Source organism: Giraffa tippelskirchi, chromosome 4 (genome assembly GCF_054371585.1).
Source record: "Giraffa tippelskirchi isolate mGirTip1 chromosome 4, T2T-mGirTip1v1.2.pri, whole genome shotgun sequence".
Lineage (NCBI taxonomy): Eukaryota > Metazoa > Chordata > Mammalia > Artiodactyla > Giraffidae > Giraffa > Giraffa tippelskirchi.
This window is the reverse complement of record NC_137278.1, coordinates 155,639,183-155,665,758: the sequence shown is the minus strand read 5'-3', so window position 1 is coordinate 155,665,758 and position 26,576 is coordinate 155,639,183. Positions and strand designations below refer to the sequence as shown.

General features: G+C 48.2%; 1 protein-coding gene across 3 annotated transcripts; it reads right to left on the bottom strand.

The window, feature by feature from the left end:
* On the bottom strand, positions 1 to 26,576 carry MYO1A (myosin IA). Of its 3 annotated transcripts, none has more exons than XM_081594420.1 (28): positions 26,325 to 26,576; positions 24,683 to 24,861; positions 24,464 to 24,579; positions 24,114 to 24,208; positions 23,814 to 23,918; positions 23,572 to 23,618; positions 23,374 to 23,437; positions 23,075 to 23,173; positions 16,441 to 16,544; positions 16,176 to 16,323; positions 15,580 to 15,698; positions 15,415 to 15,501; positions 13,489 to 13,554; positions 13,227 to 13,331; positions 11,189 to 11,251; positions 10,793 to 10,993; positions 10,394 to 10,620; positions 9,623 to 9,823; positions 9,267 to 9,360; positions 8,656 to 8,805; positions 8,480 to 8,548; positions 7,734 to 7,808; positions 2,806 to 2,940; positions 1,848 to 1,954; positions 1,350 to 1,482; positions 1,074 to 1,226; positions 774 to 901; positions 1 to 496 (listed from the first exon to the last, which is right to left on the bottom strand). In XM_081594420.1, the coding sequence occupies exons 2-28, from the start codon at positions 24,794 to 24,796 to the stop codon at positions 370 to 372; spliced, it is 3,132 nt and encodes a 1,043-aa protein (XP_081450546.1). In that variant the 5' UTR covers positions 24,797 to 24,861; positions 26,325 to 26,576; the 3' UTR covers positions 1 to 369. The 3 variants fall into 3 exon arrangements, with proteins under 3 accessions (XP_081450546.1, XP_081450549.1, XP_081450548.1); XM_081594423.1 differs by having other exon boundaries at positions 1,350 to 1,440; XM_081594422.1 differs by having other exon boundaries at positions 23,814 to 23,885; positions 26,325 to 26,558.

Genomic DNA, 26,576 nt, shown 5'->3' with positions numbered 1-26,576 from the left:
TTTCCCTTCTTTTTCATTCTTATTGTCTGCATTATCTGGCTCCAAGGAGCCCCAGTAGAGGAAAGGGAGGGGGCAGAGGGTCTAAGTACAAGCCGGTGAAAGAAAGGGGGAACAGGGACCCATTCACATGATCAAATGTTTGCAAAGTCTCCTGTCGTATTATTCGTGGGCAAAGAGGCTGAGGGTAGGAGGAAGCTAACTTTGGAGAGAGTTCTGGAAAGGTTTGGGAGAAGCAAGGTCCTCTTCAAGGGTTCTTCAATCTCCGAGCCCACAGCCTATCAGGGGGTTCAGACTCGAGATGTCCCCACAAAGGTGGGCAGGTGGGGTGGGATCGGTGCCCGTCCAGGAGGAAGAAACTGCTGCACCTCCTCATTGTACAGTCACCTCCAGGCAACGACTCCCCTTCTTCTTGCAGCTCAGCTTGCCAGTCCCGCCACCCCCAGGGCCCTGGATGACCTTGACCGTCACGCTGCCCTCCTTGAACTTCACTGAGAACCTGGAGGGGGAACAGACAGAAAGGCAAAGCTAGTGCCCTCATCCCCTCACCCCTACTCCTGTATTTTCACAGTGGCCTCCCCTCCCCTTCTTGAGGCAAGTACATTCCCCCCTCCTACCCACCAGCCCCCTATGCCAGAAGACTCAAGGCCACAGAGAACTCGGGTGGCCCTGACCTGATACAGTACGCTTCACTTTCTGACAGGACAAATTTTTCCGGTCACAGTGACCACCAGCTTAGTTGTCTGCCATCCCTCACCCCCGGCTCATGGCCTTACTCCTCAGTCACGGTGACTGGAAGCTGTTTCCGTGTGGCATCCAGCGTAGCCCGGTATATTTTGGTCAGCAATTCAATCACGTGCTCACTGACCAGCAGGAAGTCCCCCTTGGAGCCCACTGAGGAGATCTTAGGGAGGGGAGAAAACAGCAGGGAAGGGATTCATTTTTTCTCCTAGGAGCAGCCTGGGATCAAAGGCCCGGAGTAAGAGGTCTGGTACCCCTCGCCTCCAGCTCGCGCTGGCCCCGTTGTGCCCACCACCTTCTCCAGGCTGGGCTCTGCCCCCACCCAGGTCTGATACCTCGCTCAGATGCAAGCTAAAAAGCCCATCCTTGAAGCTGGTGACCGACACCCCAGCCAAACTGTTTAGCGGGATGACAGCCTTGGCCTGGGGATTCTTGGTGTCTGTGATGATCACATGCCCCTTGGTCAGGAGCAGGATTCGAGAGGAAGTCTAGGGACAGAAGAGGAAAGGGTGAGGGAAGGTGGCAATTAGTCCTCACCCTTCTGGCTAACAGCCAGGGCTCTGGATCAGGCTTGGGGGGTGGGGGTGGGGGGTCAGGGTGTGGGCCATCACCTTGCCGTTGCCACGATTGACCTTCATCACAGTCTCAGCCATCAGAATAGGCCCTTCTTCCCCACCCTTCAGCTTCTGTAGCTTGGGGTTTCTTTGCAGCCCAATGTAGTCACCGCGAAATGGAATAGGGACACTGAGGACACACAGAAAGTACGCAGTGGAGACAAGGTCCATACCTCTGACCCCCAAGGTCCTTGCACCTCCCATCTCAATCCTCCCATCTCCATCCCCCATCCTCCACCATATCCTCTGGCTCAGTGGTTCTTAGATGTGGTCCAGGACCAACATCAGCATCCCCTAGAACCTGGTTAGAAAGGCAAATTCTCGGGCCCCGCCCTAGACCTGAAACTCTGAGGAGGGCACGCAGCCATCTGGCTGTGATCCAGCCCACCGGGTGACTCCGATGCATACTGAAGTTTGAGGACCACAGCGTTATTCTTCCTGGGGAAGCTTCTCGGTGCTCTTGATGAAGCTGCACAGGGTCTGGGAGGTCCTCACCTCAGGGGGTATGAGGTCTTTTTGCCCTTGAACAGCTCGCTGGCACAGAGCTTCTCCCTCAGGACCTCTACCTGCTTCGGGGACAGCTGATCCCGGAATTTCTTGCACTGTGATGGAGGAGGGGAAGGAGCTAAGGTCCTGGAGGAAGAGGGCAGGGCTGGGGTGTGAGGTGGGGAGAACACCGAGAGACACACAAGGAGAGGGGCAGGGACTGGGAAGAGACGGAGTTGAACAGACAGGGAGCAGACACTTTGGAGAGGGCTGGAGGAGCACTGGGAAGGGAGGAACTGTGGGGTGCTGGGAGAGGGAATGGAAACTATCACATTCAAGCCCCAGGAGGGCGGTGCACCTAGCATGCAGCCTAAGGCATAGTCCCAGACAGGAGCGCAAAAGTATTCCTGAATAGAACACTGTGCTAAGTGAAATAAGCCAGATGAAAGGACAGATGTGGTATGACTTCACGTATATGAAGTACCTAGAATAGTCAAAGTCATAGAGACAGAGTAGATGATGGGTTCCAGGGACTGAGGGGATGGAGGAACAGAGGGTTTTTCCCTAACGTGTACAGAGTTTCAGTCTGAGATGATGGAAAAAAGTATGGAGATGGACGGTGGTGATGGTCACACAACAATGTGAAGGTCCTTAACGCCACTGAACTGTATATTTAAAAATGGTTAAAAGGGGGACTTGCGGTGTTCCAATGGTTGACTCCACCTTCCAATGCAGGAGGCCCAGTTGGATCCCTGGTCAGGAAACAAAGATCCCACATGCTGTGGGGTGTGACCAAAAGAATTTTTTATTGGTTAAAGTGGTAAATTTTAGTGTTACCACCATAAACAAAAAAATTTTGAGTGGGAGAGGGAGACAAAAGAGGAAAATCAGAGGAAGGAGAAGAGAAAAAAGACAAATGAGAGAGGAGATGCCCAGATGCCAGGAGAGCTGCCCAGGCCCCACTCACCTTCCATTGGTGGAAGAGCTTCTGGAGCTCGTGGTTGGCTGTGTTGAAATACTTGTAAGGGGCAGACGGCCACTTTTTGTCCAAGATGCTGGGAGACGGCAAATCGTTCTTTAGCCCCAGTAGGAATTTCTGTACCTGGGTTGGGAGCAAGGGGGTTGGGAGTGGGATGATGAGAAGACCTCCTGACAGGCAAACTTGTACCCAGATCCTGTCGCTTCAACTAGGAAGGCCACCACAGGGAGGAGCAAGAAGTGGAGCTGAGGAGGTGGAAGCGAGTCCATTCCCTGTCTCTTTCAGTGTAGGCTTGAGGCTGGGCAGTAGGAGCGTGAATGGGAGATGGAAGGGAGAGATGGGTTAGATCCAAGCAGATATCTTCTAACCATTTTAGTGAGGTAGGAGGAGCCAATAGGAAAACTGGCCTTAATATCTTGTTCCTGCAATTTCCTATTCTCAAGACTCTTAACTGTTTACAGGTGGCTGACCCACTGTGTTAGCTATTAGACAGGTACCAAATCTTCCCTCCTCTCTGCTCAGTCAAGCCCAACACTGCAACCTGGCAGTGTCCTGGTTGTATTGCCTCTAGGACACTGTTCAAAGTCCTCTACTTATAGTCCAACCTCATGTCACGGCAACCTTGGCACACTAACCAGACTGGACTTCTTGCCCTGCCCTCTGCCCAGACCATGAATTACCACCCTCTGCCTTAGCTAATGCTGCTCTCAGCTCAACTCTGCCAACCCAGATTCTACTTATCCTTTGAGATGGAGCTCAAAGTCCTCCCAGATTCCCTGGGCCAGGGTGTCTCTCCTTTGAAGTCTATACTTTGGTTTTTGTACTACTTTGTCTATACTTTTGATTTTTGTACTACTGTTATTTGCATGGCAATCTTCCCCGTTTCTATAGGGCAAGTCTTTGGGAGTCAGGATCCCAGGTCCTGGGTGTTTTCACCATTCAACATCATTGAGAATCTGCTCTGTGCTGGTACTGTTCTAAGTATGGAAGCACAGCAGTCAACAGAGTAAACAGACTCTCTTCTCACTGAGTTTATGTCCTACTGGCACTGGAGAAGGAGACAGCCCACAAGCAAATAAACACTGAACACAACATTAAAGAATTCTGTGTGCTATGATACAACAAAAGCAGACCTGAGACAGGAGTGAGAGGTAGCATATTCCAGACACAGAAGGAAAGCCACTAGCCTAAGCTGAGTGAGAGGAGAGAAGATCAGAAAATTGGTTGGCCAAAGACAGATCATAAAGGCCCTTGTAGGCTGTGATAGTGAATCTGGCTTTTATGTGGAGTGAAACAGAACACCATTAGAGGGTTTTAGGAGAAGAGTGACATAATCTGACTTAAGATTTTATATTTTAATTTGTTTAATTTTTAAAATGTAATACAATTTATTTTCCTATTTTGAAAAATTTTTAATTTGCATGAAAGTTGAAATAAGATTACAGTGAGCATCTGAATAATATATACTTCTTACCTAAATTCACCTACTGACAGTACCATACCCTATCTTTGCACTCTCTCTAACACACACTTATATTCAAATGCATATAAATATATAAATACATGCCTATGTACAAATCTTGGCTACTATAGCATCCTAAAGTAGGTCACAGTTATCATGACATTTTCCCCCAAACTTAAGCACACATTGTCCAAGAACCAGAATATTCTCCTACACAATTAGAAGTCCATCACTACACCTTAGGATATTAACATTAATTAAATACACTCACCCAACTGTAATGCATATGCAAATCTCTTCTCATGTCCTGTATAAACTGTAAAAGTATCCTCTTTGACTTTGCTTTTATTTTTCCTGATCCAAGATCCAATCAAATTTCATCCATGGCATCTGACTGTTTAGTCTCCCCCAATCTAGAACAAGGACTCTTAAGTCTTTACATTCCAGGGAGTACCTAACACCTTGTTTGTTTATGGGATAGAATTATTGAAGGTTCTATACCTTCATTTTCTATAAATGACTTGATCTTGAACACTTCCAAATTTTGGGAATTTTTATGAAAGCTTTCTATTGAGACATTAGGGTAAAACATGAAAATAAAAAAAGGCAGAGTAATATTGCTATAACTCTTCAGGAACCATCCAACTTCTTTGTATCTTCCACTACCAAGATCTAGTGGGCTTAATCTAATTACCCTGAAGCCCCAGTCCTTGGCCTGGTTTGATTTAATTCAATAAACATTCCTAAGCATCTCCTACAATCCTCCATATACCAATTGGTGGGGAGCTTCTGAGGTTTCTCTTTTCTTTTTCTTAGACCTAGAAAGTTCCACTTTTCCCCATGTGGCTCTTCTGCCCCCAGGTCTACCCAGAGTCATGGATGCCTGGGTCACCCTGGCTTCTTTGTGTGTGGTGGGGGTGGGGAGGGAGGAAGGAGAGGGGAACAGGCATAGGTGGTGGTTAACTAGAGTCAAATATCCCAGCTCTTATCACATGCCAGCTGTGAAATGCCTACAAGTTATTCAACCTCTCATGGCCTTCGTTGTTTAGTTGCTAAGTCATGTCGAACTCTTGTGACCCCATGGACTGTGACCTGCCAGGCTCCTCTGTCCATGGGATTCTCCAGGCAAGAATACTGGAGTGGGTTGCCATTTCCTTCTCCAGGGGATCTCCCCAACCCAGGAATCGAACCCAGATCTTCTGCATTGCAGTTTCTTAACTGACTGAGCTATGAGGGTAGCCCCCTCTCTGGGCCTTAGTTTTTAACAATAGAATGGGTTTATTTTAAAGGAACATATACTTTGAATGGGCTTCCCAGGTGGCGCTAGTGTTAAGAACCCACCTGCCAATTCAGGAAACATAAGAGATAACAGGTTCAATCCCTGGGTCAGGAAGATCCCCTGGAGGAGGGCATGGCAACCCACTCCAGTATTCTTGCCTGGAGAATCCTATGGACAGAGGAGCCTGGCAGGCTACAGTCCATAGGGTTACAAAGAGTCGGACACTACTGAAGTGACTTAGCATGCATACTTTGAATAAAAATTCTCTGGGCGTGTTTAACTAACCTAGGTGAGAAAACCAAGTGAAAGTGAAAGTCGGTCAGTCGTTTCTGATTTTTTGTGACCCCATGGACTATACAGTCCATGGAAATCTCCAGGCCGGAATACTGGAGTGGGTAGCCTTTCCCTTCTCCAGGGGATCTTCAGGTGCTATTTAATTGTAAATAGATTGATATAAGATTGGACTAATACTTGATATGTACAATTTTAGTATGTAAGGTTTTTGTGCTTTTTAAAAAAAAGTTCAATAAATTAATTAATTAAAAATAGAATAAAATGGGGGAAAGGTAAGGACCTACCTCACAGAGTTGTTGAAATCATTCAAGTTAATGCTTGTAAATGGCTTAGTGTATAGTTAAGTAATCAAAAAAAAAATAGTAGGTATTAGCATTAGTAGCATTAGCTAAGTAGGTAATAGTATAGGCAAGGTAATGGCCTAGTCAGAAACACTGGGGCAATCAGTGCCCGATGACCCCCTGGGAGCAGACTTCCATAGTGGATTTGATGTATTGAAATGCTGGTTTAAACCCAGCAGCTCCTGTGGTGACATTCTGCAGATGCCTGATAATATGCAGGTGAGAGTGAAGGTAGATGAGAAGTCAGTCAGGAGATAAGAGCAAAATCAGATTACAGGCTCAGGTGTGCAGCAGAAGAGCACGTACTCTGGTGAGGCAGACACCCTGGAGCCTGCCTGAGGAGAGCCCGGCAACCAAAGACGCCCAGGAGGAAGACAAAGGAGCTTCCCTGAGAGAGGGTGGAGAACACAGTGAAGACTCAGGGAGGTGGGGAGGAGGGCAAGAGCCCCCTTTCCTCAACTCAGCCAAGGGAACAGAGAGGAGCACCAGTGACTGCATCTCAGGTCTCTATGAGCCAAGTCAGTAAGAGTCCTAACAACCGTCAGTGATCAAATCAACCCAGCTCAGTTCAGAGTCACTCCAGCCCTCTGTCCAAAATTGCCTGCTCTTCTCTCTGGTATTTCCCAGGGTCTCACTGGAAGTCCTGCCCCGCCCCCTCATCCGGTTTCCCTCCAACAATTCTCGGAAGCACCATCGCTATCGGATATGTCTCTGGCAATCACCCCGCTCTGTCCCCATTTTTCTCTTACTGGAAACTGTTCATAGTTTGAAACCAGGCCTGCTCCTGACTTTTTCCTGCTCACCCCGACCTGAGTCTTCTTGAATCAAGATCTTTCCTGAGGTTCACTTCCAGCATCGCCTGCTACAGTGTCAGAAGAAATAGAAGCAAGATACCATTCCTCCACCATCACCCCCTCAACCCTAAAATGAATTTCGGGAGGTTGGGTTACTTAACCCTATGTGTGCCCTCTCTCTGCTCTTCCATGAGGCTCAGACTCTTCAACTCTCATTAACCACCCAGCCCCAGTCTCTTCTCCAGCCTGTTCACCATGGACTAGTCAGTGGATGTGCTGGGACCCCCTTCCTGCCACAGGTTGCTGCAGTGCCCATTCATGCCAAAATGTGCTCTGATTCTATCCCTGGGTCCTGAGCACTGGGGCCCTCCTCCTACAGCCCTATCACCTCACAGACAAAGGAGGGGCTTCCCAGGTGGCTCAGTGTTAAAGAATCCACCTGCCAAGCAGGAGACTCAGATTTGATCCCTGGGTCAGGAAGATCCCCTGGAGAAGGAAACAGCAACCCACTCCAGTAATCTTGCCTGGGAAATCCCATGGACAGAGGAGCCTAGTGGGCTACAGTCCATGGGGTCACAAAGAGTCAGACAGGACTTAGCGACTAAAGAGCAGCAGCAGCAGCCGACAGAAGAGGCTCTTGAAGAAAAGCTTCAGATCACCTCATCTTGAGCCCCACACATTTCCTCTTCCCAACCTGTCCCTCCCTCCTCAATGCCCTGTTTCCTTCCTCAACCCCCACCACTTACCATGCTCTTGTAGATGAAATTCGACAAGATGAGGGCAGCCCCTGACCGGAAGTACTTTCGATAATTCTTTCGGGCCTGTCAGGGACAAACAAGAAAGGAGCCAAAGTAAAGATAGTGAGTTCTACCTGGAAGATAGAAGATAGGCTGAGAAGAGGTTCTACTATTTTTCAATCACACAAAGAACAGAGTAAGGTAAAGAGCTGAGACTCTAACTGGAGGGAGAGAGTGAAGTCAGACAAGTGGGCAACCAGGAGGACACTCAGAGCAGAAGGCAGAGCCAAGTCAGAAACACACCCAGGCATGTGTTCAGATCTCCCCAAGACGCATCCATGTTCCCGGACACACACATAGCAGACCCAGAAACACGCCCAGACACAGACACGCGGTCACACAGAGATGTGTCCTGGATTTGGGCAGGACCTGCTCTCTGCTACTCTTCCCCTGCCACCCCTGGGATTCCCAGGTGGTGCTAGTGGTAAAGAACCCGCCTGCCAATGTAGGAGACATTGTGGTTTCAGCCCCTGGGTCGGGAAGATCCCCTGGAGGAGGTCATGGCAACCCACTTCAGTATTCTTACCTGGAGAATCCCCATGGACAGAGGAGCCTGGTGGGCTACAGTCCATAGGGTCTTAAAGAGTCGAACATGACTCAGTGACTTGGCACACACACATTCTTCCCCCCACCCCAGGAGCAGCTGGCACAGGGAGCCACATGTGGGGATGAAACCCCTCTCCCTTCCCCATTACCTTCCACCCTCTCACAAAAGCCTGGATCAACAACGTTGATGCCTTCATCTTCCCGTAGCGTTTCTTTTGCTGTAGAAACAATGAGCCTGTTAAAGAAACTCCATCTCCCGAACTACCTCTCTACTTCCTGCTCTCCTATCGGAATGAGGGGGATAGAACTTCAGGAGAACTGGTACCATGTTGCCCCGAAACCAAGAGGATATGACGATCTGACTCTTGCGCATTAGCTGGTAGTGGGTGCGGCAGCGCCAGCCTCGGTATGTCTTCTGTATGAGCGTGGCTAACTGCTGGAGTCGAAGGCGCCTCTGCTCTTCCAAGTAGAAAAGCTGTGGAGGGGTGCAGGGAGGCACAGAGAGGCTGGCCTGGGGGGAACCCATGGCACCAATGGCTTCCCACTCAGTGTTTTATTCGATCATTCCTTTGTCCTCTTAGTTTCTTCATCTATGCATCCATTCATTTAATTATCCACATATCCATGAGCCCTAACTCACGAGCAGGCATTGCACTAGAACTGGGACACTCAGACCACTGACTCTCAAGGAGCCCTGCTTCAGGTAGAGGTCCTCAGACAGGCAAGGTCAGCACACCTAACTTCCAGGGCCCAGGGCAGGTGGGCTGGGGTCCCAAGGGGTCAGTTCCCAGGGATACAACCCCTGCAGAAAGACGTCCTCACCCACTATCCCTTCCAAGTTCTAGAAGCTCCCCTCACCCAGCCTCTCATTCAGGTGGGCCCTCCAACTCTTCCACCATCCAGCCCCACCAAACACTAGTGCCCCCTGCAACTCACAGTCTTGGGGCTTCTGATGAAGATCTTTGTCTTCCCAAAGGCCAGCTCCTCTGAGGACATGCTCAGCTCCCCCAGGACCTTCTCAACCCCTTCCCTGCCGAGTCAGGTGAAGAAAGTTGTCCAGGGACATCCCAGGGGAGGGGCCTCTCCCAGTTTTCCTCTACCCCTTCTAAGAGGGGAGAAAAGCTCAGGGCTCAACAGACTTCAGAGCCTCTGAAAAGTCATCATTCAATTCATGTCCCCCAGTAGCCATTCACCAAACACCAGCGATGCCCATGGCACTGCCTGAGGGGTCTCCTCCCCACAGGTTCGTTGCATGGCCCCTCCCTGCCCCCCAGTCTCCCACTGAATCTTACTGGTCTCCACCATTCCAGCGAGGCCAAGTGCTCCGGCTCAGCAATCGGTACCTTTCCAGGAAGGACCCGTAGGCCTGGCGGTAGGCGTAGCCTGCCCGTCGCACCCGCACGTTCTCCAGCAGTCCCAGGTACCGAGCCTGGACACTTACCAGCTCAAAAGAGAAGTGACCTCGCTGCTGATGCTCATTGGGCTTTATACACCTGATGAGAGGTAGGGCAAGGCCCAGGCTGCAGGAGCTTCACCCTTGCCAGTGTCACCATCCTAGTCTCTACATCCCTTGTGCTTGTGCTATGTTGCTTCAGTCATATCTGACTCTTCGCAACCCTATGGACTGTAGCCCACCAGGCTCCTCTGTCCATGGGATTCTCTAGGCAAGAATACTGGAGTGGGTTGCCATGCCTTTCTCCAGGGGATCTTCCTGACCTAGGGACTGAACCCGCATTTCTTGTATCTCCTGCATTGGCAGGCAGGTACTTTACCACTAGTGCCACCTAGGAAGCCCACACTCCTTAGCTGAAAAATTCCAGAGAAAACAGATACACTAGCCTTCCCAGTTTCACTCACTAGAGCCTGGTCGCTGCCTGACCACGCTGCTCTCCCCCTTACAGGACATTTGGCTTCTCAGTGGGCTCTGTTTTCCATAAGGAAAGGGTTTCTGGTAGCCTTATTCCAGGGAGCCCCCCTCCCCGCATGGACATATTCTACCACGCATGGACCCTGTGTGTGTCATCACAAAAGCAGCATGTCCCCCTGTGTGCCCAGCATGTCACCTGATGTAGTTGGGGTTCTTGGAATATAGGTTCTTCATGAGAGTGGTCACAGAACTCTTGAACTGGGCCCCAGCAGTTGGGGGGCGTTTGAGAGATGCCTGTTTTGGATCACCCTCAGGAAACAAGGACCGAAGGAGCGGGTGCCGGGCCTTCCACATGGCCTGGGACAAGTCTCGGAAGAGTAGGTCATTGTTCTTGTCGATGAAGCTGTTCACGTTGTAGGTCACCTGTACAGGAACAGCACTTGGTCCAGAGCATCTGGCATACTGTCTGCCGTGCCCTTGGCTCTCCCAGTCTCACTGTGAAGTGTTCCCGGTTCCCATCTTCCCCAGTGCCTCCCCCATTGTCTTCAGTCTGTGCCCAGACCCTAATCTTCACCATCCAGGCCCATCACATCACCTTGCCTGCATAGTGGCAGATACGGAAGCAGCTGAGGCCCATGCTGTGGTCATACTGGTGCTGGGCGTTCTGGGTGACTTTGCTCTCATAGTGGCTGTGCTTGGAGAAGAGCTGGTTCAGCTTTGCTAGGAAGGTGGAGTCACTGACCACCCCGGGCCGCAGGCACTCCTCATCCAGCATGGCCAGGATGCCTCGCCGATTCTGGCCAGGGGAGCAAGAACAGCCCAACCTAGACCTTGCCCTTCAAGATGTCCACACCTCACTGCCACCCCTCTGCCCCCTCATCCTTTGCCCTCCTTACCATCCTTATCAAGTAGGGTGGGAGGGGGAGAGAGAGACATGGGAAGGGAGTTCAGGTCTGGAGCGGGAGGTCCCAGAGATAAGAGGAGAACTTACATGCTCAATGAGGTTACAGATAATGCCATTATCAAAGTAGTCCACCTTCACCCACGGTATGCCCTGGCAAGGGGAGACATGAAAAATTACATGCAGCAGGTCCAAGATGAAACTTCAAAGACCCCACCAGAACCAGGTCCCCTTTCATCCACCCCACCAAGGACCATCAGAAAGCCCTATAGTTCAGAGGGTCCTTGGTGTGGTTTCTATTACATCCTCATCCCTCCAGGGTTGATACAGAATTTGTGGGGTGGGTGGACAGATGTCTGGGAGGACCCAGAGCAGTTGTGAGAGGGGGTGAGACAGTGTAGAGAGCCCTGGGGGTGCTGTAGATTGGGGAGGGAAGAGTAATATGTTAGGTAAAGACTGCGACAGGAATCACCCCACTGTGGAAGGGGGAAAGGATCCTTGAGTATGTGGAAGAGCAAATCGCCACACCGCTCTGGCAACACACCATAGAACAAAAGCACTTAAGTAAACCAAAAGCTTATCATCAAACAACAAAGCTGATTTGACACATCTTCAAAGACCTGCATCAGTGATTCTCAAACTCAAGCGTTCATCCCAGTCACTGAGAGGGCTTGTTAAAACACAGGCTTCTGAGTCTCAGCCCCAGTTTCTGATTTGGCAGGCCTGGGACAGGCCCTGCGAACTTGTCTTTCTCATATGTTCCCAGGGGCCAGTGCTGCTACTGGCTCAGGACTACACTTTCAGAACCACTGATCCACGTGATACATTGGGGCTGTATAATTTGTTTCTTAAAAAGCAAGAATGGTATAGAAGCAGAGGACCGAAAGACCGTGAATCAGTCATTTAGAGATTTGCTGGGCATCAGGCCTACAGACAGGCCCTGACCACCCAAGGGCCAGACCTCCCCAGTTCGGGCCACTCCCAGGTGTGGTTGGGGAAGACAAGCCTTTCTCTTCTTCTTCTCTCACAGGTCTTTAGGGAATGCAGAGTGGAATTAAGCAAAGTTGCCCTCCTACTTCATCTCCCAAATACCTCTCCCAACTGGTTAAATGAATGAGGATATCCTTACAATCCTAGGCAGCTGTAGAGAAGCATCTTTATGAACTGGTACAGAAAGGTCTCTTGTTGACTGGTGAAAGCAAGATGCAGAATGGAGTGTATTTGTGGCCGCTTGAATAGATATTGTGGGGAAATGTATTTACAGATTTGCTGCAGAAGGAGGCTGACTTCACTTGCCTCTGGATGGGAGGGAGAATTAAGAGGGGAGGAAGACTTTTCTTTATACAACTTTTTAAGCTTTTTGAATCTTGAAGCATGAGTGCATATTATCTACTTGATAATATAAGTTCTTAAAGTCAAAACATACAAAATTAAAAAAAAAAACACCTTTGAGTCGTGACCACATTGCCTGAAATGCTGCCACAGCAGGTTCCTGAGTTCACAAGGAACATCCCTGGGAGGGCTTTGATGAGTGAGACTCAGCCATTCACACTTTGGAGTGAATTAGCTCCATCAGAGAGCTTTTCTAACACTTGGCCATAGAAAAACCGGGACCAGGGGAAGGAGTGTGGAAATTTTGAGCCATGGGGCACTTATGATGAGGAAGTCTGGGATCCGAGGGCTACAAAAGACGACAGTGACATCAGTCCAGCCCGGAGGAGACAAAGGATTCTGATGTCAGAAAAGGGCACCAAAAGGAATGTGTAGGGTGCCAAGCCCAGGAGAAATGTCCCTTCTAAATTTGGCTCACAGTCTGCCCTGGGCCAAGCACAGCTGTCACTTCACTTCTGTCAGGACTCTTTCCCACTCCCACCTATCCCTGACACCCTTCCATCAATCTGCCCCCTTCCTCGCCTGGCCTGGAGTGGAAGGGTGGGGAGCTGGGGGTGGAGAGCAGAGAGTTAGGGCTTCTTGGTAATGCTAGCATATTTAGCTGTGCAAGGGAAACTTTCTGTCCTTAGTGTTCCCATCTGGGGACAACTGAGAGGAAATTGTGACAAAGGAGAAAAAGGTCTGGCATATATCTTACATCATCTGAGAGAAAGGCAAGCAGGAAGGCTTCCTTTACCTCTCTCTTATATTCCTCTTGCTCCTCTTTCAGTGTCATCTCTATGAACACCTGCTGTAGCTTCTCGTTGCAGTAGTTGATCACAAATTGCTCAAAGCTATTATCCTGAGGTGGGTACACAGGTTGGAGAGAGAGAGAGAGCAGCTCAGCACAAAACACTTCCTCCATCTCAGCCTGACCTCCCCTCTCCCATACCCTGCTTAGAGCTTGCCACCCCTCACCCCCAGGAAGCAGGGTGCTGAGGTTGCTGGAGCTCTCTCACCTCTAAGATTTCAAAGCCATAGATATCCAGAACCCCCATGACCTTCCTCTTCTCCCCAGTATCCACCTGAAGAGGAGGAAAAGATACATCTGAGGACCAGCCCTCTGCACATGTGGCCAGGCCCCTCTGGATGGATGAGAGTGAAGCAGGGGGCAGACAGCACTTGAGTGAACTTGACCATGCTGGAGAGGAATTGGGGTGATTTCATGCTCCCCCTTCCTCTATAGGCTGAAGGACCAGCCAAGAGGGAGGAAAGGAGGGAAGGGAAGATGCAAATAGATTCCAGGAAATGCTCCCATGGTACAACGTAGAAAAACATTAAAATCTCAGGAAAATAACCATCCCTTATATGTGTAAAGCGTTTTACAAAAAATCCTAAGAGCTTGTTTCATTAATCTGTATATCCCTATAAAGTGTGATGATTCCCTTTCTACAGATGAAAAAAATCAAACTTCAAAAGAGCTAAGAGACTTCCCTGGTCCAGGGGTTAAGACTCCACGCTTTCACTGCAAGGCGTGCAGGTTCAATACCTGCTAGGGGCAGGAGGGTGGAGGGGAGAGCCGGCAGGGACTGAAATCCCGCATGCTGCACAGCGTAGCCAAAAAAAAAAAACCAAAAAACTGCCAAAAGAGTTAAGCATTTACCCAAATCTAGATTCAAATCCTATTTTACCCTAGGGACTGAAATCCCGCATGCTGCACAGCGTAGCCAAAAAAAAAAAACCAAAAAACTGCCAAAAGAGTTAAGCATTTACCCAAATCTAGATTCAAATCCTATTTTACCCTGCTGCCTTCCAGTAATAGTTTCTAAATTGATGGCACTTTCACATATGTAATTTTTAAACAATAGCTCTATTTTGGCCTAATTTGTACACCATAAAATTTACCCTGTAAGCGTATACAATTTGGTGATGTGTTTTGTTTTTTTTAGTATATTCAACAAGTATACAACAATCACCACTAAATTTCAGAGTATTTTCATCACCTCCAAATGAAATATTGTACATGGACCTATTGGCAGTCACTCCCTATTCCTCTGGTAACCATGGACCTACTCCCCATCCCTATGGATTTGCCTATTCTGGACATTTTATATAAATGGAATCACATAAAATGTAGCCTTTTGGGTCTGGCTTCTTTCACTCAACCTGTTTCCAAAGTTCATCCATGTTGAGCTTGTATCAGTATCTCATGCCTTTTTATAGCCAAACAATGTACCACTGTATGGATACACCACCTTTTGTTTATCCATTCATCAGATGATGTGCATTTGGGTTGTGTCCACTTCTTGGCTATTATGAATAATGCCCCTATGAACATTCTTGCACACGCTTTTATGTGGACATGTTCTCCATTCTCTTCGATATATACATAAGAGTAGAATTCCTGGATTATATGGTAATCACGTACACAATTTTATCTGATCATCACTGATGGTTTAGTTGCTAAGTCGTGGCCGACTCTTGCGACCCCATGGGCTGTAGCCCACTAGGCTCCTCTGTCCGTAGGATTTTCCAGGCAAGAATACTGGAGTGGGTTGCCATTTCTTTCTCCAGGGGATCTTCCCTGCCCAGGGATTGAACCCAGGTCTCCTGCACTGCAGGCAGATTCTTTACCGACTGAGCTACCAGGGAAGCACTAAATTTAGCGATCCTCACTAAATCCTGGGAAACACGTAAATGTTAGTGTCTCATTACCCAAATCAGGAAACTGAGGCTAAGAATCTTTCTGCAGCTGAAAGACCAGGCAGCTGATAGAGAATCCAGATAGCTGAATTAAAAAAAAAAAAGATGTATTTCCAAAATAACATAGTATCAAAAATAAGTAGATAAAAGAAAACATGCTATCATTCTTCCTCTGTTCATTTCAGAACCCAAGGCACGGGGCAGGCAGAGGAGAACACTGAGGAAGGAGGGCAATCTCTCACCTTGATACTCTCGTTGATTCGATTCACTAACCAGTTGAAAAGGCGGCTGTAGATGTTCTTAGCCAGAGCATCCCGGGCATACTGAGCCTGGAGGGCGGGCGGCTGGTTAGTGTGACAGCCATAGAACAGACTCAAAACCCAGCCTCCTCCCTGAGAGCCCCTCACCTGGATGACATTCAGTGTGGTGACCACCTTTTCTTTGGTTGTTTCCATGGTTCTTGAGCACAAAGCTCTCTCTAGTTCTACTGAATTCAAACCCACCAATTCCCCAATTTCTTGAACACCTGGGAGTGATAAGGAAATACAACATGGCCTGAGAGAGGGTTTACTCCCAGGAGAGGAGGGAGGGTGATATGTGAAACTGCTGGGGGCCTGGTGTTCTTGAATCTTACTGGGAAAGTCCTTACAGCCCATCCAGAATATGGCCTTGGAGGAACATCTGGGGAGGAGGAGGAGAGAAGGTAGATCTTGACACTTTGTGTGTATCATCTCCTTTAATATGAGAATCTCCTGAAATGAGTGTAATTGTCCCCATTTTTGCAAAGAATCCACTGAGAATTCAGAGAGTCCCAGAACCAAGGTCTATGGAACATCCACACTTCATTCCAATATGTCTCACAGGGCGTTCTGAATGAGTATGTTTGGGGAGGAACTCCTGAACGGGCAGAGGGGGACTTAATCAGAGTGAAGTCTATTATGCTGAAGACAGTGGGAGAACAGAAATTGCAGGAGGAGATTCAGGGAGCTGGTTGGGTGCAGACCTCTCCCATCACGGATGCCACTTGCAGATACCCCATTGGCCTGGAACTCATTGACCAGTTCCACGTTCCCCAGCTTCAGCACCAGGGCCGCCACCTCTAGCACCTGCTGAATCTCCTCCTCGGAGAAGCCGATCACAGTCATCGCACTCTAGGGAAGAAAGGAGAATCGGAAGCTGAACTTCAGGCCAGTCCAATGCCTGCCTCCCTTCCCAAAGCCAGAGCCTGGACTCAGGGCATGGCCTAATGGCCCATCCTGAGTACCCACCTGGAGGACCTTGAAGTTGGCATTGTCATCCATGCCATCCACCCTGGATGTGTCCAGGTTCAGGTAGGCATAGCCACCTGTGTCCCGCTCAAGCTTCAGGGCCTCTGCAAGGACCAGCATGAGGGAAAAGGGTCAGTACATGGGCTCTCTGAGTCCTCCACCCTTGACCCTCATGGCCCTTGCTCTAGGTTTGTTCGTTCATTTATTCAGAGGAGACATTTTTCTTTTAGGTTATCCCTGTGCCTTTTTTGTGTTGGAATCATTCATTCCTATGATTATAGACTACTTTTTAAAGTGGTATTTAGGGTTTGAAAGTGAAAGTCACTCAGTCATGTCTGACTCTTTGTGACCCCATGGACTATACAGTCCATGGAATTCTCCAGGCCAGAATACTGGAGTGGGTAGCCTTTCCCTTCTCCAGGGGATCTTCCCAACCTAGGGATCGAACCCAGGTCTCCCACATTGCAGGCATATTCTTTACCAGCTAAGCCACCAGAGAAGCCCAAGAATGCTGGAGTGGGTAGCCTATCCCTTCTCCAGGGGATTTCCCAAACCCAGGAATCGAACCAGGGTCTTCTGCATTGCAGGTGGATTCTTTACCAGCTGAGTGACCAGGGAAGTGGGTGTTCATAATCCTTGAGGTTTTCCCCAACTTTTATGAAAGAAAAGCCTCATTCTACTCTTCTCTCCACCCTCCGGGCTCTAAACAATAAAACCAGAAAAGCAAACCTTCCATGCTGCTCAGTTCTCAGTGGTTCTGGGAGGACAAAGGTGAGGAAAGAAGGGTGAGCACCTATCTCCACACCACCCTCCACACATTGCCCATTGCCCAGGTTGGGGCATTCATTATTTGTTCACAAAACACCAACCAAGTGGCAGACACTATGTTCCTCAAACCAGACCCCCTTTTGGAAGGTTTTCTCAGATTGGGGCTGAGCCAAATGGCTCTCCTGTGTTCCACATGGTGCATCCCTACCCCAGACTACATCTCATGGATTGGGTTTTGGTTTTTTTTCCTGTTCCTCTTACCAATGAACAGCTTGTATGTTGGGACTGTGTTTTTCATCTTCATATTCTGTGTGCCTGGCTGGCATGCAAGAATTTTCTTTTAATAAATGAATCAAGGGAATGGACAAAGCCATTCACTGAGATGGGAAGGAATGAGTTAACCATGGAGCTTGAATGGTATCAGTTATCTGTTACTCAAAAGATCTGAGAATTAGGGAGTGACTCTCAAAGTAGAGTTTAATGGCAGCTTCCCCTGAGACACAAATTTTGAAATAGGAGGCTGCTAAAGAGGAGTGTCTGGAAGGAGAATGAGTCAGAAAGGCCCTGGGATGATGACACCAGGAAGGGAGGCCCCACCCAGACTCAAACCAATGAGTGAGAATCAGCCAGAGCAAGACTCCAGTGTCTGATTCAGACAAATTGAATACAATCAAGACTATTAAGCCAGGAGGGAAGATGATACCTGTGGGGGGCTCTAAACCATAGAGCTCTCCAGGAGGGTGAAAGGAGACAGGCACAAGTCCAGCACAGAAGAACCAGAAATCAAAGCCATAAGTTCTTAGGCATCAGATATCCATAGTGCCCACAGCCAGAGGTGGGATTTAAAGAGGAAACTCTGGCAGAGCTTAAAGTCCCATCAGACCCTGCGGTAAGGCCCAGCCAGCATCCAGGCTGAGATGGTCTCTTTCCTAAGACAAAGCATGGTGCTCCATGACTTCTTCCCCTATAGCCAACTGCACAGCGTATTGGCAACAGTCACACTACACTGTGATGTATCTGCTCACACATCTGCCATACCTAGAAGATGACTTCTTCAAGGACAAGGTCCATGTCTTACTAAAATCTGTATCCTTAGAAGCTAACAGGATGTTCAAGCATAGTAGATGTTCAAGAGGTGTTTGATGAATGAATGAATGGAACCTCCACAGAACTATCCAAGAAGAAAAAACCAAGGACAAGGTCATGGGTAAGACAGATATAGACCCAAAACAACTTTAACTAGAGCTCATTGAAAGTTCTTGAATACTTGTAACATCCTGTCCGATCTCCTGCTGAGCTGTGGATAAAGTCCCTTAAATTAAAGGTAGAAAAGCATGGCAGATGGAAACAATTGTTGAGTTTTTGAAGCCAGCTTGGGGAAAAAGGGAGATTTAGTCGTAAAATCATGTCTGACTCTTTGCGACCCCTTGGATTGTAGCTTGCTGGGCTCCTCTGTCCATGCAATTTCCCAGGAAAGAATACTGGAGTGGGTTGTCATTTCCTTCTCCAGGGGATCTTCCTGACCCAGGGACCAAAACCTGTGCCTTTTGAGTCTCCTGCATTGGCAGGAGTGTTCTTTACCACTATTGTCACCCAAGAAGCCAGGACAGGTCATGGTGGAGAGGTCTGACAGAACGTGGTCCACTGGAGAAGGGAATGGCAAACTACTTCAGTATTCTTGCTTTGAGAACCCCATGAACAGTATGAGAAGGCAAAAAGATATGAAACTGAAAGATGAACTCCCCATGTTGGTAGGTGCCCAATATGCTACTGGAGAAGAGTGGAGAAATAACTCCAGAAAGAATGAAGAGATGAACCCAAAACAAAAACACCACCCATGCAGAAGGAAATGGCAACCCACTCCAGGATCCTTGCCTGGAAAATCCCACGGACAGAGGAGCCTGATGGGCTGCAGTCCATGGGGTCACAAAGAGTCGGGCATGACTGAGCGACTAACACTACTACTACTACTGAGAATAAATGCCCTCCAAATAATTGTGGGGTTTTCCCAGATTAGTAAAGAAATACAACTTTTAAAAAGTTAATCATTACTCAGAGATAAAGAATGCAATGAATTACTATATTAACGTGAACAATTTTCTAAGCCTTGTACATCTTGGGTGTAATGTGTAAATACATCCAGCTAGTTATATAAAAATATTTTTCACTTCATTTTTATGTTATCATGGTCAATATCCTTGGACTCTTATAAGTAAGATATTAAGAATAAAATAAACCTTTATATTCTTCAAAAAAAAAAAAAACAACACCACCCAGTTGTTGATGTGACTGGTGATAGAAGTAAAGTCCAATGCTGTAAAGAACAATATTGCATAGGAACCTGGAATGTTAGGTCCATGATACAAGGTAAATTGGAAGTGGTCAAACAGGAGATGGCAAGAGTGAACATAAACATTTTAGGAATCAGTGAACTAAAATGGACTGGAATGGGCGAATTTAACTCAGATGACCATCATATCTACTACTGTGGGCAAGAATCTCTTAGAAGAAATGGAGTAGCCCTCATAGTCAACAAAAGAGTCTGAAATGTAGTTCTTGGGTTCCATCTCAAAAACAACAGAATGATCTCTGTTCGTTTCCAAGGCAAACAATTCAGTATCACAGTAACCCAAGTCTATGCCCCAACCAGTAATGCTGAAGAAGCTGAAGTTGAATGGTTCTATGAAGACCTTCTAGAGCTAACACCCAAAAAAGATGTTCTTTTCATTACAGGGGACTGGAATGCAAATGTAGGAAGTCAAGAGATACCTGGAGTAACAGGCAAATTTGGCCTTGGAGTACAAAATGAAACAGGGCAAAGGCCAATAGAATTGCCAAGAGAATTCACTGGTCATTGAAAACACCCTCTTCCAACAACACAAGAGATGACTCTACACTTGGCTATCACCAGATGATCAATACCAAAATCAGATTGATTATATTTTCTGCAGCCAAAGATGGAGAAGCTCTATACAGGTAGCAAAAACAAGACTGGGAGCTGACTGTGGTTCAGATCATGAACTCCTTACTGCCAAATTTGGACTTAAATTGAAGAAAGTAGGGAAAACCACTAGACCATTCAGGTATGACCTAAATCAAATCCCTTACAATTATGCAGTTCAGTTCACTTCAGTTCAGTCACTCAGTCATGTCTGACTCTTTGAGATCCATGAATTGCAACACATCAGGCCTCCCTGTCCATCACCAACTCCCGGAGTTTACCCAAACTCATGTTCATCTAGTCAGTGATGCCATCCAGCCATCTCATCCTCTGTTGTCCCCTTCTCCTCCTGCCCCCAATCCTTCCCAGCATCAGGGTCTTTTCCAATGAGTCAACTCTTTGCATGAGGTGGCCAAAGTATTGGAGTTTCAGCTTCAACATCAGTCCTTCCAATGAACAGCCAGGACAGATCTCCTTTAGGATGGATGCAGTCCAAGGGACTCTCAAGAGTCTTCTCCAACACCACAGTTCAAAAGCATCAATTCTGTGGCACTCAGCTTTCTTCACAGTCCAACTCTCACATCCATACATGACTACTGGAAAAACCATAGCCTTGACTAGACGGACCTTTGTTGTGGAAGTGACAAATAGATTTAAGGGATTAGATCTAATAGACAGAATCCCTGAAGAACCATGGATGGAGATTCATGACATTGTACAGGAGGCAGTGATCAAGACCATCCCCAAGAAAAACAAATGCAAAAAGGCAAAATGTTTTTCTGAGGAGGCCTTACAAATAGCTGAGAAAAGAAGAGAAGCTAAAGGCAAAGGAGAAAAGGAAAGATATACCCATTTGAATGCAGAGTTCCAAAGAATAGCAAGGAGAGATCAGAAAGCCTTCCTCAGTGATCAATGCAAAGCAATAGCGGAAAACAATGGAATAGGAAAGACTAGATATCTCTTGGAGAAAATTAGAGATATTAAGGGAACATTTCATGCAAAGATGGACACAATAAAGGACAGAAATGGTATGGACCTAACAGAAGCAGAAGATATTAAGAGGTGGGAAGAATACACAGAAGAACTATACAAAAAAAATCTTAATGACCCAGATAACCAAAATGGTGTGATCACCCACCTAGAGGCAGATATTCTGGAATGTGAAGTCTAGTGGGCCTTAAGAAGCATCACTACAAACAAAGCTAGTGGAGGTGATGGAATTTCATTTGAGCCATTTCAAATCCTAAAAGATGATGCTGTGAAAGTGCTGCACTCAATATGCCAGCAAATTTGGAAAACTCAGCAGTGGCCACAGGACCGGAAAAGATCAGTTTTCATTCCAATTGCAAAGAAAGGCAATGCCAAAGAATATTCAAACTACCACACAATTGCACTCATCTCACATGCTAGCAAAGTAACATCCAAAATTCTCCAAGCCAGGCTTCAACAGTACATGAACCATGAACTTCCAGATGTTCAAGCTGGTTTTAGAAGAGGCCAAAGAACTAGAGATCAAATTGCCAACATCCACTGGATCATCAAAAAGCAAGAGAGTTCAGAAAAACATCTACTTCTGCTTTATTTTCTATGCCAAAGCCTTTGACTATGTGAATCACAACAAACCGTGGAAAATTCTTCAAGTGGTGGGAATACCAGACCACCTTACCTGACTCCTGAGAAATCTGTATGCAGGTCAAGAAGCAACAGTTCTAACAGTTAGAACAATTAAAACAGACTGGTTCCAAATCCGGAAAGGAGTATGTCAAGGCTGTATATTGTCACCCTGTTTATTTAACTTATATGCAGAGTACATCATGCACAATGCCAGACTGGATGAAGCACAAGCTGGAATCAAGATTGCTGGGAGAAATGTCAATAACCTCAGATACACAGATGACACCACCCTTATGGCAGGAAGTGAAGAAGAACTAAAGAGCCTCTTGATGAAAGTGAAAGAGGAGAGTGAAAAAGTTGGTTTAAAGCTCAACATTCAGAAAACTAAGATCATGGCATCTGGTCCCATCACTTCAAGGCCAATAGGTGGGGAAACAATGGAAACAGTGAGAGACTTCATTTTGGGGGGCTCCAAAATCACTGTGAATGGTGACTGCAGCCATGAAGTTAAAAGATGCTTGCTCCTTGGAAGAAAAGTTATGACCAACCTAGACAGCATATTAAAAAGCAGAGACATTACTTTGCCAACAAATGTCCATCTAGTTAAAGCTATGGTTTTTCCAGTAATTATGTATGGATGGGAGAGTTGGACTATAAAGAAAGCTGAGCGCCAAAGAATTGAGGCTTTTGAACAATGATGTTGGAGAAGACTCTGAGAGTATCTTGGACTGCAAGGAGATCAAAACAGTCAATCTTAAAGGAAATCAGTCCTGAATATTCTTTGGAAGGACTGATGCTGAAGCTGAAATTCCAATACTTTGGCCACCTGATGTGAAGAACTGATTCTCTAGAAAAGACCCTGATGCTGGGAAAGATTGAAGGCAGGAGGAGAAGGGGACAACCGAGAATGAGATGGTTGAACGGCATCACTAACTTGATGGATATGAGTTTGAGCAAGCTCTGGGAGTTGGTGAAGGATAGGGAAGCCTGGCATGCTGCAGTCCATGGGGTGGCAAAGAGTCAGGCACTACTGAGCAACTGAACTGAACTGGGGAAAAAGGAATCAAGGCAGTTCAGAGAAGTAAGAGTGGTGAAGAGGTAAGAAGGCTTATTCCTACACTAAAACCCCAGAAAAGGAAGAGAACACAGAAGTCAAGGGATTTGTTCCCAACAGTGGGTGGGTGAGAATCAGGGTAGGACTGCCCTGAGAGTCAAGGGGAGATGGCTTTAGGGATCAAGAGGGGCCCAGGGGTTCTGGGGCTTGAATGGAGGCTAAGGATGTTCTGCCGCATGTCAGGGGCCGACACGTACTCAGTAGCTGTGCGTCTGCTCCCGCCAGGAGCTGATAGAAGATGTGGAAGTTCCTTTCTCCTTCAAGTTGCTTCACCACACGGGATTTCTCAAGCAGATCTGACAGAAAATTCGAAAATAATGTTCTGAGGATCTGGGAGGTACCACAACTTCCCTCTAATTCCGTCCTAATCCCTGGTGTTCCCAGTGGATGGGAAGCCTGTTAGTCTAACCTTCCTCCTTCCTACAGCAGTAGATTAGCAGAAAGGGACACCATGGGGCATGCGGGAGCGGGGGTAAGTGGGACGGGAGACACGTACAGTTTGTGATGATGCCACCGAGGGGGGATCCCTTGAAGTCAAACTCAATATCCATGTATTTTCCCTTCAGAGACCAGAGAGAGAGAGAGAGACTTGGCTTCCTCCTTTTCTCGTCACCATGTACAGGAGGCATCTGGGCCACGTTCCTCCCTCTCAAGACCCCGCACCCTCTCGTCCCAGGCCAAGATGTTCACTCACAAATCGAGAGGAGTTGTTGTTGCGAATGGTCTTGGCATTGCCAAAAGCTGTGGAGATGAGGAGAGAAGGAGTTAGGTGGCTGAGGGCAGAAGAAGGACTCCCGGGACAGGAAGGGGGAAGGTCCTCCAGCCATCAGGCCAGTCTCAGATTTTTCAGGCTGAACACAGTGATCTCAGGAACACAGGGGATGGTAGGGTGGGGGTGGGGGTGGGTGTGGAGAGGACAGAGTCTGGACTCCTCACCCTCCAGCACTGGGTTCGACTGAAGCAGTTGCTCCTTCACAGAGTTCACCTGCTCCCCTTTCCCGCAGACGGCTGCCACGTAAGACATCACTAGCTTACTAGCTTCTGCAAGAGATACCCCCGCATGGATCCCCACCACTGCCCTTAACCTCCCTCACTGCAGCACCTCACACCATTCAGAAAAACCCAGGAAGGAATTTCAGGGGTTGGGGGCAGGACTGGGCCTGTCTTGGAGAGAGAAAGGGGGTAGTTCCAGCAGCAACCCCATGGCTTCCCTGCCCCCCTCACCCGGCGCCTCACCCGTCTTCCCAGCTCCACTCTCGCCCGTGATGAGGATACACTGGTCTCGGTCCTGGTCCCTCAGTGACTGGTATGCCATATTTGCCAGTGCATAGCTTGCAGGGAGGAAGTGGGTGATGACTAGTGTGGGGCCAGTTCAAGACACTGTCTTTCACTCCATCCCCAGACTCATTCACCCTCCCCACTTGGACCAGACTGTGGCAAACAACAGGCCTAGTAAGGGGCCTCCAAAGGGCCAAGGGAGGAAGGGGTGGCTAGAGAGCCTCCTTCAGGAGAAAGGATAGAGGGAATGAAGATGTCTCATCATAGCGAGCTGGTCCCTGTCACCTTCCCTTGGTCCCTCTACTCACATATGGGGCTTCAGCTCGTAGAAGGTATAGTCCCGGTACTTGGCAACAAACTCCAGGTCATAGATGGGCAGTTGTTGGTAGGGGTTCACTGAGACCAGCACATTCCCAATGTAGGTCTGCAGTTGTGGGAGATGATGGAGTGAGCCAGGGTGGGTCTGGGAAAGGCCCAGGAACTCTCTGGCCACACATCCACAGCCGGGGGCACTCATGGGCACTCACATAAATCTCCTTCTTTTCATAGCGCAGCTGGAGGTTCCTGATCAGAGACTCCTGATCCAGGGGTTCCAGGAGCACAAGGTCCTCCACCCCCACGGAACCTTCCAGAAGGGTCATGTCCAGAGGAGCTATTGGTCCTGGGATCTGTTTGTTGGTGTCTGCTCAGCTTTCACGGCCAGTAACTATTTAGGGGAGGAAGGCAGAAGGACCTAAGAGAGCCTTCCCCTCCCCCTAGTCCTGGCCCTGGAGAGAGCCCCTGGCCAGCCAGAAGAGACCTCCAGACCAGCCCAAGCTACCGTGGAGATTGCAGAGAAGCCAGGGGTGGGAGGGATCCTCTGCTCTCTGAATTAGGGTTGGTGGGAGTGAGATGGGACCACCTGCCTCCAACCACCAGAAGAAGGCCCCCAGTAGGCTGCAGTTGGGGGAGCATCCTTGTGCTGCAGGGTGGAGGGTTGGGGAGGAAAGGGAAGCAAAGTTTATGCCATAGCCAGGCACCAGAGTCTCCCTCCCTCCAGCACTGAGGCCCTGGCCCGGGTCCAGGTTCCCTGACTGTGCCCTGTCTCCCTCCCAACTCCTTGCCTCTCACAGCCCCTGTTTCCTCACCCAGCACGCCCATACTCATTTCCAAAATTCCTCCAAAGTTTTCCCTCCCCTCTCATTGTTACAGTGAGATTCATTTTTTAAATGGGGCCTGGACAAGGTGATGAGCCCCAGGACAGAGGCAGGAGCTCCTCCATTAAAGGCTGGAGTGCCCCAAAGGAAATGAAAATGAGATTTGTTTTCCCCAACAAGCAAGCAGTGATCGGAAACTTTGGATGTGCCTCCACGTCTGTCCCCATTTTTCGATCTTGATCTCCAACGTTTACATCCCCAACCTTAAGCTTCTGACATGGACTTTGCCCCAGAGGGAAACACCTAGCTTTTTAGTAACTAGTGGGAACAAGCAAGGAAGAACAGAGTGGGAGAGGCTCGGCCCCACACAGTAGTCACATGGCAGGTGCTCCCTAAGGAGGAAACCCAACCCTCCTCAGTCTTTCTTGTGGGACTGAGTAGGCGGGGTGCCCTGGTACAGGACAGAACTATTAGTACAATGGTCAATGCCACTCCCTAACAGGAATGAAACAGCCACATCCTCCTCTCCCGCATCACTGAACCTGAGTGGGGGAAGGGAGGAAAGCCAGAAGGACGGTGGGGCAGAAAGGGAACATAGGCTGCCTTCTCCCTCCACTCTGCTTTCTCCAAGCTCCAGGAAAAGTGAGCACTTGTCACTTCCTGTAAAGTCACAACTGAGGGAACTATGAGAATACTGATTACAGCAGCCAACAGCAATCAGGTAGTAAGCACTATGGACCAGGCAGGCTCTAAAGACTTTACACATATTCATTTGCTGCTTACAATATCTCCAGGAAGCAGATACTATCATCGCCCCACATTTTCTAGATTTGAGAAAAAGTTAAGATTTTAAATAACTTGGCAGGCAAGGTGAGAAGCAGAAGCAGGGCTGGGAAGAAGGCATCTTTTGGATTTAGATTTGAAAGGAATGAGAATAAGATTGGTTGGAGGCTGGGGGGCAGGGAAGAAGCCTCCACATAGGGCACCCTAAGATATGAAAAGAGGAACAGTGACAGGTTAAGGCAGAACTCACCCCAAGCTGGAACCAGGGTGTAACTTCAGTGTCAGAGAATGGTAGATGAAATCCCAGTGTGACAGGAAGGGGGCATAGGAGTCCCACGCCCCAAGGGTGGAGAGGCGTCCTCGTTAGTGGGAGCTGTCCATGGTGTCGGGAAAGACAGGAAAGATTCTGCCCTCCTCTAGTCCGTGTCCACGATTCTGACCTTCCTCGTCCTGCCTCCTCCAGCCAAGGCTCCCTGTGCCAGTCAAGCCAGGCAAGGCAGAG

What these genes read in the sequence shown, in the direction of transcription:
- MYO1A (XM_081594420.1), bottom strand. Translation starts at nt 24,796, where the DNA reads ATGACCCTTCTGGAAGGTTCCGTGGGGGTGGAGGACCTTGTGCTCCTG. An exon ending in GTCGAACCCAGTGCTGGAGG is followed by an intron (nt 23,619 to 23,813) that starts GTGAGGAGTCCA and finishes TCATCTCCACAG; the next exon opens with CTTTTGGCAATGCCAAGACC. An exon ending in AGCTCTTCCACCAATGGAAG is followed by an intron (nt 1,955 to 2,805) that starts GTGAGTGGGGCC and finishes CCTCCATCACAG; the next exon opens with TGCAAGAAATTCCGGGATCA.